General features: G+C 41.2%; 1 protein-coding gene and 1 non-coding gene across 2 annotated transcripts in view; one reads left to right on the top strand and one right to left on the bottom strand.

The window, feature by feature from the left end:
• The window catches only part of LOC106594924 (ubiquitin carboxyl-terminal hydrolase 7), an 82,814-nt gene extending 71,513 nt beyond the window's left edge, over positions 1-11,301 (bottom strand). Inside the window, exon 1 of the mRNA XM_082972958.1 lies at positions 9,879-11,301. Within this exon, the coding sequence (XP_082829084.1) occupies positions 9,879-9,957 (79 nt within the window). The 5' untranslated portion in view covers positions 9,958-11,301. The remainder of the gene's footprint in view (positions 1-9,878) is intronic.
• Positions 11,302-14,033: 2,732 nt separating this feature from the next.
• On the top strand, positions 14,034-14,194 carry LOC123741958 (small nucleolar RNA SNORA14). The gene has a single exon (XR_006769481.1). It is a non-coding gene; the product is annotated as a small nucleolar RNA SNORA14 (small nucleolar RNA).
• The last annotated feature ends 25 nt before the right edge of the window (positions 14,195-14,219 follow it).

The following is a 14,219-nucleotide window of genomic DNA, read 5'->3' as shown; positions in this document are numbered from 1 at the left end:
CTGATCTGTATTATAGTTATGATGACTGTCAGTTTAAAACACTGATCTGTATTATAGTTATGATGACTGGGTCAGGTTAAAACACTGATCTGTATTATAGTTATGATGACTGGGTCAGGTTAAAACACTGATCTGTATTATAGTTATGATGACTGGGTCAGGTTAAAACACTGATCTGTATTATAGTTATGATGACTGTCAGTTTAAAACACTGATCTGTATTATAGTTATGATGACTGGGTCCGTTTAAAACACTGATCTGTATTATAGTTATGATGACTGTCAGTTTAAAACACTGATCTGTATTATAGTTATGATGACTGGGTCAGGTTAAAACACTGATCTGTATTATAGTTATGATGACTGGGTCAGGTTAAAACACTGATCTGTATTATAGTTATGATGACTGGGTCAGGTTAAAACACTGATCTGTATTATAGTTATGATGACTGGGTCAGTTTAAAACACTGATCTGTATTATAGTTATGATGACTGGGTCAGGTTAAAACACTGATCTGTATTATAGTTATGATGACTGGGTCAGGTTAAAACACTGATCTGTATTATAGTTATGATGACTGGGTCAGGTTAAAACACTGATCTGTATTATAGTTATGATGACTGGGTCAGTTTAAAACACTGATCTGTATTATAGTTATGATGACTGGGTCAGTTTAAAACACTGATCTGTATTATAGTTATGATGACTGGGTCAGGTTAAAACACTGATCTGTATTATAGTTATGATGACTGGGTCAGTTTAAAACACTGATCTGTATTATAGTTATGATGACTGGGTCAGGTTAAAACACTGATCTGTATTATAGTTATGATGACTGGGTCAGGTTAAAACACTGATCTGTATTATAGTTATGATGACTGGGTCAGGTTAAAACACTGATCTGTATTATAGTTATGATGACTGTCAGTTTAAAACACTGATCTGTATTATAGTTATGATGACTGGGTCAGTTTAAAACACTGATCTGTATTATAGTTATGATGACTGGGTCACACTGATCTGTATTATAGTTATGATGACTGGGTCAGGTTAAAACACTGATCTGTATTATAGTTATGATGACTGGGTCAGTTTAAAACACTGATCTGTATTATAGTTATGATGACTGGGTCAGGTTAAAACACTGATCTGTATTATAGTTATGATGACTGGGTCAGTTTAAAACACTGATCTGTATTATAGTTATGATGACTGGGTCAGGTTAAAACACTGATCTGTATTATAGTTATGATGACTGGGTCAGGTTAAAACACTGATCTGTATTATAGTTATGATGACTGGGTCAGTTTAAAACACTGATCTGTATTATAGTTATGATGACTGGGTCAGTTTAAAACACTGATCTGTATTGAAGTTATGATGACTGGGTCAGTTTAAAACACTGATCTGTATTGAAGTTATGATGACTGGGTCAGTTTAAAACACTGATCTGTATTATAGTTATGATGACTGGGTCAGTTTAAAACACTGATCTGTATTATAGTTATGATGACTGGGTCAGTTTAAAACACTGATCTGTATTGAAGTTATGATGACTGGGTCAGTTTAAAACACTGATCTGTATTATAGTTATGATGACTGGGTCAGGTTAAAACACTGATCTGTATTATAGTTATGATGACTGGGTCAGTTTAAAACACTGATCTGTATTATAGTTATGATGACTGGGTCAGTTTAAAACACTGATCTGTATTATAGTTATGATGACTGGGTCAGGTTAAAACACTGATCTGTATTATAGTTATGATGACTGGGTCAGGTTAAAACACTGATCTGTATTATAGTTATGATGACTGGGTCAGGTTAAAACACTGATCTGTATTATAGTTATGATGACTGGGTCAGGTTAAAACACTGATCTGTATTGTGGTTTCCTTGTGATGTCTGTGTTTAATATTTAGAACATAAGTTAATTTCCCTGCAATCTAAACATGCTCTCCGCATCCAAAATAGCATCCTATTCCCTACATAGGGCTCTGGTCTAAAGTAGTGCACTATGGGCCCTATTCCCTACATAGAGCTCTGGTCTAAAGTAGTGCACTATGGGCCCTATTCCCTACATAGAGCTCTGGTCTAAAGTAGTGCACTATGGGCCCTATATAGTGCCCTACTTCTGACCAGGGCCGTATTTAGGATGCGGACACTGTCTCGTCATCTTTAACCATCAGGAAGAACACTGTAGTGCTGAGGCAGTGTCGCAGCAGCAGCAGCGTGTGTGTGGCAGTCGACTACAGCAGTCTGGTAATTAGTAACAATGAAGGATTAAGCTGTGAGCTCCTCTGACACACACAAGCCTGTGTAGCTGCTTTAGGAAGGGGACAGGAGAAACTCAGGCAGGTAATTACCCAGACAAAGAGCCTGGGACTAGTCTCATCAATCACAACTAAGATGCCTACTGAAGAAGAACACAGGAAGTCTGTATCTCAAACGGCACCCTATTCCCTATATAGTACACCACTTTTAACCAGAGCCCAATGGCACACTATTCCCTACATAGTGGACTACATTTAACCAGGGCCCCTAGGGAAGGTGTCGAGAATAGGGTGTCATTTGAGAGTCAGACTAAAAGTGTAAGAGTCAGTGAAGTATACCCTGTCTCCGTTAGCAATTCTACAGTCAGTTTGAATGACAGAAAAGGATCTCATATATATATATATATAGTGTCCTTACCTACCCTAGCAGTATGCGTGTCATCTCTTCCCAATGCATGCCCTTCTGTGTCTGTGTGAGAGCCTGGTTGCATGTACTGTGTGTGTGTGTGTGTGTGTGTGTGTGTGTGTGTGTGTGTGTGTGTGTGTGTGTGTGTGTGTGTGTGTGTGTGTGTGTGTGTGTGTATATATATACGGAGACCCAGTGAGCCACGCTCACGAGACTGGCCTCATTTTTCCAAGTGGATTACAAGCAGCTAACGACATGTGTCCCTCAGCCTGCGTCCCTGATGACTCCCTATTCCAGGGATCCTCAACTAGATTCAGCCGCGGGCCTATTTTTTTCTTGAGTGGCTTTTCAGGGGGCCAGGCTCCCAAGTGGGCTCCCAGGTGGCGCAGCGGTCTAAGGCACTGCATCTCAGTGCTAGAGGCGTCACTACAGACCCTGGTTCAATCCTGGGCTGGATCACAACCGGCCGTGATTGGGAGTCCCATAGGGTGGTGCACAATTTGCACAGCGTCATCCGGGTTAGGGTTTGGCCGGGGTAGGCGGTCACTGTAAATTAAGAATTTGTTCTTAACTGACTTGCCTAGTTAAATAAAAGCTTAAATAAAATAAAAATATACTTTAAAAAATGTTAGATTACAAATCGAATGCAAGAAGCACAAACATATGTTTTACTAAAACTTAACCATTTCAAACCTTGCTTAGATTTGTAAACGATCACGTCTCTATTATGAGTGGGAATACCTGGGAACAGATTTCTTAAATCGTTATTTACTTGGAGCTGATTTCCTGGTGTTTTTACAGTATTTTAAGTCCAACAACTAAATTAAAAATATATATACACATTTTTATTTACTCAGAAAACTTGGGGAGGCCAAATAAAACCAGCAATTGGAGAGAGTCCCTACATAGAGCAATACAGTATCCTCTGGAAAAATGTGTAGCAGTCGGGGGGGAGGGTCCCTCCTATCATTCTTATGTTGAAGGATGAGGAGCTCCAATGGCACCCTATTCCCTCAGTTCTAGTGGCTTTTTAAAAAAGGACATTCTACTCAAATGAATGAAAATGAGTATGCCGACACCACCTAAAAATGGAATGCCCACCTCCAAAACTGCACAATAACACATTGGTAAAATGATTTGTTAAAATTCTTAACATATTGTGCCATGTTCAGTATATGAAATGGGGGGCAGGTCTAGTGTTTATAGCATTGGACTAGTAACCAGAAGGTTGCAAGATCGAATCCCCGAGCTGACAAGGTAAAAACCTGTCCTTCTGCCCCTGAACAAGGCAGTTAACCCACTGTTCCTAGGCTGTCATTGAAAATAAGAACGTTCTTAACTGAATTGCCTAGTTAAATTAAGGTAAAATAAAAAATATATATATTTAAACAAATCTAGCCTATGCATGGTCCATATTATCAGGTATGCTATTAGAAATAATCAACTTTAGCCCAACTGATGCAGCAAAGTGCAAATCAATAGGCTGAAGCATGGGGTTGGCTATCTGCATTCACCCCCTTTATTTAACTAGGCAAGTCAGTTATGAACAAATTCTTATTTACAATGAGGGCCTACCCCAGACGACGCTGGGCTAATTGTGCGCCACCCTATGGGACTCCCAATCACGGCCGGCTGTGATACAACCTGGGTTGGAACCAGGTACTGTAGTGACGCCTCTTGCACTGAGATGCAGTGCCTTAGACGGCTGCGCCACTCGGGAGCTTATCATTACCAGATCTCATATGTAATCTTTTAACTAGTTATCATATGATTCATTTTATGTCACAAAAAAACTTGCATAAACACAGAATATAATGTAGGCCTACCTGTTAGGGTAACTTGGGGTAAATCGCCACCAGGGGTAATAAGCCCCCTGCCTGTACTTCTCACAGAACCACTTTGTCACTATCCCCCCAACACTTTCCCTGGTTTCCACTACTCTTGCTCAACAAAAAATATTATCTGTCTCACAATTTATTAAGTCATTCCAAAGAAATTAAATTGGAGGTAGAGAGACGTTGTACCCCAAGTCACCCTACAATTGACAGACGTTACATTTAGCCCCACTCTCCCCGAGGCACATGCCAGTGTTAACATGCTTCTGCTAAAAATCCGGGGTTTAAAATGGTGCAGTTCGCGCATATTTAGGAGTTGAGCAATAAAGTGTGACTGGAAAGCTGGGATTTCTCTCTTTTGAACAAAAGCCATTAAAACTGCTGTTTTTGAGATTACAAGAATTGTTATGCATTCTGACAAGAAGTCAATGCACGTTTCCCTCCCTATGGCACTGAGAACAGGAATGAGCCACGAGAGCAATATTTATCTAGCAACAAGCTGACAAGATAAACTATTCTACTATGGGATTGTTCGATTTTCTTAGTATTTACTTGTTTTGTTTGCAAAGGAGAAGTACATGTGGAATGATATCGCATCTACAAAATGCGCAGCAGAAATATTTGTTCATGTTCCATATTTTTGTTGTTGTTGTGTGGCGGCAATGATTTTGCCGTGGCGCAGCACCACAGCAAAACGAGCGAAGCGGAAACATAGGAGCAATACCTTTGACCAGGTCACATAGGGTAGACCTAAAAGCAGTGCACTATGCAGGGAATGGGCCAATAGATTTTGCTATGAAAAGTTAAGCATTAGATCACTTATTTTGGTATTGCCTACATGTAGCTTGTTTGTGGCCACAGGTTGAAGAATGGCTGAAAAAGCTAAACATTAATCTAAAATTAACCCTACAATTAGCGCTGTTGGGAGAGTCGGAAAACCATAAATAAACTATATAATACTTTTAGTAAAAACATTGATCATTAACCTCAGGTTCAGAATTTATATGAAACATCACAGCAGTTGAAAAATATATAGCACCTGGAAATCACAAGAGGGCGGTTTACAGAGATAGGTGGGATCGGGCATAAAATTTACTTTTTGGACCACCAGCCACTGCAGCAGGTAGATTAAAAAAAATCTGCGATTCATTTAATTGCAAACAGAAAAAACGATCAGAAATACTTTTAAAACAGCTACTGCAGCATTTATTTAGCAATAAATGTGAGAAAACTTCACTATTTTTTACTCACAAATGCAGGTGAAATGCTCACACTGGAGCATTGACCACCCGCCAATATGGCTGGTGAAATAGACATCTTACCCACCAATGCCAAAATCTCTCCGCATTTGGCAGGTGTTAATTTTAGGCCCTGGGTGGGATGGACTGAGAGTAGCTGGGGGCGGGGTTTAAAAGCTCACCTTCTATAACAGTTTTGACTGAAAATACAATGTATAATATAAGTACATCAAAATATGGACTCATCAACCCAAAGGGTGGCTACTTTGAAGAATCTCAAACATAAAATATATTTTGATTTGTTTAACACTTTAGTAATTACATGATTCCATATGTTATTTCATAGTTTTGATGTCTTCACTATTATTCTACAATGTAGAAAATAGTAAAAATAAAGAAAAACCCTTGAACTGGTAGGTGTTTCCGAACTTTTGACTGGTGCTGTACATGTAACAAAAGAAAAAGCTTTAAAAAACAACGGTTTTTTGTCCCCAGAAGAGTTTGTCCTGCATCTCAGTAGGAGTGCTGCTCTGGGATCAGTTTGTCCTATTAGGAGTGCTGCTCTGGGATCAGTTTGTCCTGCATCTCAGTAGGAGTGCTGCTCTGGGATCAGTTTGTCCTGCATCTCAGTAGGAGTGCTGCTCTGGGATCAGTTTGTCCTGCATCTCAGTAGGAGTGCTGCTCTGCGATCAGTCCACCTGGCCGTGCTGCTGCTCCAGTTTCAACTGTTCTGCCTGCGGCTATGGAACCCTGACCTGTTCACCGGACGTGCTTGTTGCACCCTCGACAACTACTATGATTATTATTATTTGACCATGCTGGTCATTTATGAACATTTTAACATTTTGACCATGTTCTGTTATAATATCCACCCTGCACAGCCAGAAGAGGACTGGCCACCCCTCATAGCCTGGTTCCTCTCTAGGTTTCTTCCTAGGTTTTTGGCCTTTCTAGGGAGTTTTTCCTAGGGAGTTTTTCCTAGCCACCGTGCTTCTTTCACATGCTTTGCTTGCTGTTTGGGGTTTTAGGCTGGGTTTCTGTACAGCACTTTGAGAATATCAGCTGATGTACGAAGGGCTATATAAAAATAAATTTGATTTGAAATTTGATTTGAGTGCTGCTCTGGGATCAGTTTGTCCTGCATCTCAGTAGGAGTGCTGCTCTGGGATCAGTTTGTCCTGCATCTCATTAGGAGTGCTGCTCTGGGATCAGTTTGTCCTGCATCTCAGTAGGAGTGCTGCTCTGGGATCAGTTTGTCCTGCATCTCAGTAGGAGTGCTGCTCTGGGATCAGTTTGTCCTGCATCTCAGTAGGAGTGCTGCTCTGGGATCAGTTTGTCCTATTAGGAGTGCTGCTCTAGGATCAGTTTGTCCTGCATCTCATTATGAGTGCTGCTCTGGGATCAGTTTGTCCTGCATCTCAGTAGGAGTGCTGATCTGGGATCAGTTTGTCCTGCATCTCAGTAGGAGTGCTGATCTAGGATCAGTTTGTCCTGCATCTCAGTAGGAGTGCTGATCTAGGATCAGTTTGTCCTGCATCTCATTAGGAGTGCTGCTCTAGGATCAGTTTGTCCTGCATCTCATTAGGAGTGCTGATCTAGGATCAGTTTGTCCTGCATCTCAGTAGGAGTGCTGCTCTAGGATCAGTTTGTCCTGCATCTCAGTAGGAGTGCTGCTCTAGGATCAGTTTGTCCTGCATCTCAGTAGGAGTGCTGCTCTAGGATCAGTTTGTCCTGCATCTCAGTAGGAGTGCTGCTCTAGGATCAGTTTGTCCTGCATCTCAGTAGGAGTGCTGCTCTAGGATCAGTTTGTCCTGCATCACAGAGTAGGAGTGCTGCTCTAGGATCAGTTTGTCCTGCATCTCAGAGTAGGAGTGCTTACCACTGGTGCTAAATTAGGTACATTTAGTAAGAGTAGTGCATGGCTATTAGACTAGTATTCAGCAGCTGGGATGGGAAAGGGGCCAGGCCAGGAATAACTACTGGTGTTAAGTTAGGTACATTTAGTAAGACGTTAAAATTAAAATGGTTATAAGAATGACAAGGTGCCAATGTAAACCAACTGGTTGATGTGTATGACTATTACAGTGGAAGGCCTCTTGTCCATGCACCTCAGCTAGACCTGAATCTGCTCATCAGTTGTGTAAATAAATCAAACAGAGATTATATCAGTTGGACTAATGCACCTGTGGTAATGATGAATGATGTGTAATCTCCATCATATGCATCACAATTGATCAAAATGCTAAAGAGCATGCTATTGATGAAAATATTGCTAAACTGTCAGAAATGTTGTTGACTGTCCCAACAAATGGGGGTCATTAAAAATGGCGAGCCACACGCGTTGTCTTCATACAATGAAGCAGCAAATCCCCGCGCGCTGACTGTGTCGATGCAACCTCTACATGCAGGCCTTGCCGCAGAAACATAAACCCCGCACTGCCACCCACCTCGAGTTCTTATGTTGGCTGAATCCTAAACTTGGCTAAACGCCATCTATCTAGCTGTGCTCCATTAAATATTTCTGGGCATCTTTTGGGCACTAGTGCTTATTTCAGTAACGTTAGTTCGCCAGCTAGCTTAGACTATCGTTGATGTATGGCAAACCAAATTGACGCATCTGTGTTGATTAACTGAACTGTAAGCTAGCTAGTACCTCTTTGCTAGCTAATGAAGTAGGTCTTTCAGCTAGATATCACCACTGCTAAATTAGTTAGCCATCTAGCTAGCTACATGATTATTTCCTGTATAACTAGGTCATTTGAAAATGCGAGTCTCAATGGCGATGATGCAAACCATTCCTTTATAAAAACGTAAACAAACAGGTAAGGCCTTGCTTCACATTGATCGCTTTAAAATGCTAGCTAAGTATCCACCATCTTGGAATCGCCACACACCCCCGTCCACGGAGAGGCCTCCTATAACGTCACTAAGCGCTAGCTAAGTCTAACCATTTTCAGTTAACAAATCATAATACAGCAAAACAATTATATTACAAATACACGTTATTAAATTATACATATACTGTTTACAACAAAACTGAGTGACGCGATGAATTTGGACCACTGAGTGATAGCACCTTGTTACCTGGTTACTGTACCATGGCTAACGTTCGCTGATTCGCGGCTAAGCAGAGCTGGCGTTAGTTAGCTAATTACAAATACATTACACAGGCTAGTTAACAAACAAATAGTAAACGCACAGTAGCCATGAGATCACTGTAAAATACCTAACTACCAATTGGTCAGTCAAAGGTGTAAGTAAATAGCAACATTTGCCTAATACTGCTGGGTCATTAATAGCCATTGTTAAAACTGCATGCGTAGGCTCAAAGAGTCAAGTGAAACGAGCTAACTTTAGCTAAGTGGGCTACTGTTTACAAACATGAACGGGGGTGTAACATTCAGACTAAAACTGTTAACGTAACCCCTGTGACCGTGCACAAACGATCGACTTTGTAGCGTGAGTGAGCTATTGAGTCGGTTTATTTGGCAACTAGCAGGTTGGCTAGCTAACCGCGATGAATGAATTTTACATGCTATTGCTAACTAGCCAACTGATCAAAATATAATCAATGCAAGTTAACTTGTTAGGTGACATATGGCGGTTGTAAATATACTGTAAAACATGTGGTTTGTGTAATGTTTCACTCAAGTTGGCTTACGTTAAACCCAAACGGATGTTTTGACCATCGGTAGCTACCTAACGTTAGCTACCTTGTTGACTGCGCCACGTTTATCACGCCAACTTGGCTAGTTAGCTAACGTCAGACAGTGAGAGCGCAAGAAATCAGTCCGTGAATGTGCTAACCTGCCAGTTGCATGTGTGATGTAGTTAACGAGTCTCGGCTAGTTACCGGGTTGTCCAGCGTTAACTAACTAGTTAAATCCATGACGCTGGTATTTGACGTCAACAACACTAACTTAGCTAGCTAACGTTGGCTACTGACTAAACGAGCGAACGAGGTCAGATGCTGCTGCAATGGGCGCATCATCAGCAAAATGAGTTATGACCATTGTGGCAGGCCTTGATGTTTACAGTAACGATACATCAGTTCACGCTAGCTATGCACTTCAACTATTTTCATGTAATTGTTTTAGTTTGTTGTCCCTCCCCGTGGCTTTTTACCTTCCATCTCCATATCCTCGGGCTCGCTAAGTTGTTGCTCGCCGGCTTTCTGCTGCTGTTGAGTGTGGTGGTGGTTCATGTTGGCAACTGTTGTGAAGGGATGATGCCTGTTGTCTTTGTTCCCCTCGAACTTGTGTGTTGCTGGTTCCGTAGGGAGCCGGTTTCTGGGTTGTTGGTGAGGTGTTTGAGGGTGCGGAGGTGGAATAGACAGGTCGAACCTTGGCGGCTGGGCCTGTTCTAAAACAACCTCGGCCTCTTCTCCCGTCAGCGCCGGGGATTGAGGGGAGGAGGTCGGTGGAGGAGCAGGCAGAGAAACGCGGACGTATTTGCTTGCTATTCGCCCAATCTCGGCGCCTTGATGGGTGCAAGTCGCCGACGGTGGTGATGACTACGGCTCCTAAAAGGGAGACCCGTTGAATTAAATAAATCCGACTTTACCCCAGGTAATATGGGGCAATTGGCGAAGTGAGAAAGACAACTCACGACCTGCAGCCTGAGAAACAAATACTGTTGCCCTGCTTTAAAGCCAACTGGCACAAGGCAGCCAACTAACGAAATGAGTCAAACAGGGAAAACAAATGTTCATAAACGATCGATGCACATTGAAATACAACTTTCCCTTCGATATTCCCAGTCCGTGTGCTCATCCGATTGTCCCTCGTCTGGGGGAGAGCAGAGAAAAAAGCTATCCATTCAAACCTGCTTCTAATTTGGAATCGCAGTAATTTAGAAGTTTAGGGTGATAGCGATGCCACAGCCCGATATCGACTTTCCCACACATTAAACCAGCGTATTACTATTAGCAACAAAATTCAGCACCTTGTCGCATTTCAAACGTCTGTTCAATTAAGAAATGTGCCCGGTCACAGCCAGAGCCTCTCACCCGCTTCCTTGGTTTGTGATGTTGAGTTTGAGGTAAAACTCAAAATGGCGGTCGCGCTCTTCTCTGAAATGTCACATCCGCATGGAGATCTAAACACTCCCGCACACAGCACAATCGCTGGGTCGCTCGCTGACTGACTGTGTATTTTTCATTAACCAATATACTGGTCAGCAATCATAGGCTACAACTCATGGCAGTAAAAAAATATATAATCCTAGTTAATATTATAAGTTAGTTGGTATAACGGGTTATAGCAAAGGTGTCAAAATCATTTTGCTCCGGGGGCCGCATTCGGTCTTCAACGAGGTCCGGAGGGCCGCACTGAAAATTGGTTATTTTTCCACACCGTCAAAATGTGCAAGAAATTGTCCTCTATCCATCGTTTTCTGAATTTTCGATGCTCCCTGACTGTCTAGTCTTCATTTTGGTGATTATTAGCAAGCTGGACACAGTCAAGAAACTGTATGAATGTAAGTCAAAGTTTCGATTTGGTTTTAGTCATTTTAAAGTAAGCCTATATTAAGTATGTTCCTTCGTCCCCCGTCCCCCCCAAAAAAACACCCATGGGCCGTTTTTTGACACCCCTGTGTTATAGCGTTTACCAGAAATAGGAGTGTACTGGATGCACTTAAAGGGCCCATTTTCTTTAAAAGAATTTTAACAAGCCACTGCAAACACATAACATAAGTTTTATTCTCCAGTGCTATGGATATGAGTTGTATAAATTGTATTATTTTTCCCGCTTTGGAGTATATTCTGTTTTAAGGATATATGATGAGTCAATATCGCAGTGTAAAAACTGAGTGAAAGGGCCCAACATCATTTTTTTTGTCTCTAAGCTTCAATTTTCCAATCCAAATAAATTCTCTGGTACATAACTTAACATTGCAACATTTTGACACAATACAAGGCTGTATCACAACCGGCCATGATTGGGAGTCCCATAGGGCTGCGCACAATTGGCCCAGCATCGTCCGGCGTAGGCCCTCATTGTAAATAAGAATTTGTTCATAACTGACTTGCCTAGTTAAATAAAGGGGGGTGAATGCAGATAGCCAACCCCATGCTTCAGCCTATTTATTTGCACTTTGCTGCATCAGTTGGGCTAAAGTTGATTGTTTATTTCTAATAGCATACCTGATAATATGGACCATGCATAGGCTATATACTGTACATGGCACAATATGTTAAAATCCTATAAAACTGGTGTTAGCTGCACTATTTACTGCATTGTTATGGGACTGTTGTAAAATGCAGTAAACTTGAAAGGTTCACAGGAATGAAATGATATCTCAAGCCTCATAGTGGACCCACACACTCATACTGAATTTGTTTAGTACGTTGTTAATACATAGCTAGTATGTTTGTTATTGTTGTAGCTATTAGCTACAATATGAAGAGTATCCTTCCCTCCTATCATAGATGAAGCAATATGAACTGAGTGATGAGAGATGTTCTGTTTGTAGGAAAACCTTGCCCTCTAGTGGAGAGATAGGGGAAGGGTGCTGAAAGTTGCTGTAGTTAAGTACAACAGCTTTTCAGCTGACTCATCCAAAGCTATTGGAATGTCTTGTTCATCTACCTCCACCCACACACAGGAACACACACACACTGGCCTAACCCGGTCTTGACCAACAAGCTGCCATGATTAGCATAGATATCATACCAGACACATCACTTGTAATGTCCTGCTGTTTAAGGAAAGTGGCCTATTAAATAATTATATAGCTACGTTGTGAAGAATCAAAATCAAATCAAATTGTATTTGTCACATGCGCCGAATACAACAGGTGTAGACCTTACCGTGAAATGCTTACTTACAAGCCCTTAACCAACAATGCAGTTAATAAAATCCCCCATAAAAGTAACTAATAATTAAAGAGCAGCAGTAAAATAAAAATAGCGAGGCTATATACGGGGGGGGGGGGGGGGGGGGGGGGGTGTACCGGTACAGAGCCAATGTGCGGGGACACCAGTTAGTCGAGATAATTGAGGTAATATGTACATGTAGGTAGAGTTATTAAAGTGACTATGCATAGATAATAACAGAGAGTAGCAACAGCGTGGAAGAGAGGGGGGGCAATGCAAATAGTCTGTGTAGCCATTTGATTAAAAGTTTCTCAAACTTTGTCTTGTAAACATAGCTGAGCTGCTAAATGTTTTAATTAATTCACTTAACACTCAGCCCATGTTGTTACACAAACTGGGGTTCCCTTTACTTGAGGACAGGTCCCCTAGATTCACACCTGTCTGCCTCCAGCCTTGAAGGTGTTCGATCAGCAATGAGCTCAGCCCTGGGTCGGGTTCATTACACACCACACAAAAGAAAACGGATGGAAACAAGGAGTACCGAGAAAAAGCTGGGGGGGTTGGTTTCCTGGGGCCCAGAGTTTTTCCAGTTCTGCTAGACTAACCTAATCAGGTAAAACTTGAGACCCTAGTTGTAGGGAATGACATAGTAATAAATCAGGTGTAAAATTGTTTTATATGGGCTATGATGGGACCAGAGTTGTTCGCATCATGGTTAAAAGAAAACTAGACAACAACTGCGATTGGACAATAGAACTAACAGGGTTTTATGCAGGGTTGCATCATGTAGGTCTTTGCATCTGTAATTAAAAAGTTACTCACATTGTATGTCATCACTGTGTTGATTGATTAATTGATAAGGGACCACCCAAAGTTTGAATATAAACTTTTTTCTCTTAACACAAATAAATAGGCCTATTTTAGGCTATAAATACATGAAGTTACTGCTTCCTTTCCCCTGGCCAGAGGGGATCAGAGCTCATAGGCTTCTCTAGGCTACCTGCAACTGTGGTTGTTATCAGTAGGCTACAGTTGATCAGACAGAAGCACAGATTTATTGTGCACGAGTTGACAAATCATGAGGCAAATCAGTCTAAACAACAGTACTTTGTCCCTATTTTCAACACTTTTTTGTTCATATTTTTATCCCAAATGTTGGGGCAAATGCCAGCTCACTACACATTTGCCAGCGGCCCTGCTGCGCTGATCTTTGCAATGTGGGTAGATGGAAACCGCCACATAATGCTACAAATTAAGAAACATATCCTATATGTATGTTCTACTTTCTCTAAATGTCGAGTTAGTATCTTACGTATTTCAAAATTGTTAGTTAGCATCTCCAAATGTTGACTTACTATTTCGAAATGTTGACTTAGTGTCTTTACATTTTGAGATAGCATAAAAAAAATGTAAATAGTATCTAAAGAAAATGTAGCTAGTACCTCTAAATGTTTCGATAGTATTAACATTTCAAAATGTTTTTGGTGGCGGGTATGGGCTTCCATAAATGTTGAATGGCTATAAATTCTAGTGGAAACCTAAAAGCACAGCTTTTTACTTCTCACACAAGCTTAAGTAGCTAAGAATTTTCGTGGCGTTCCTTTATGTCATTTCTATGACAGATGTTTCTGTGGTCCACTGGAATCTTC

Source organism: Salmo salar, chromosome 03 (assembly GCF_965601325.2).
Source record: "Salmo salar chromosome 03, fSalSal1, whole genome shotgun sequence".
Lineage (NCBI taxonomy): Eukaryota > Metazoa > Chordata > Actinopteri > Salmoniformes > Salmonidae > Salmo > Salmo salar.
This window is presented reverse-complemented; position numbering and strand designations above follow the sequence as displayed.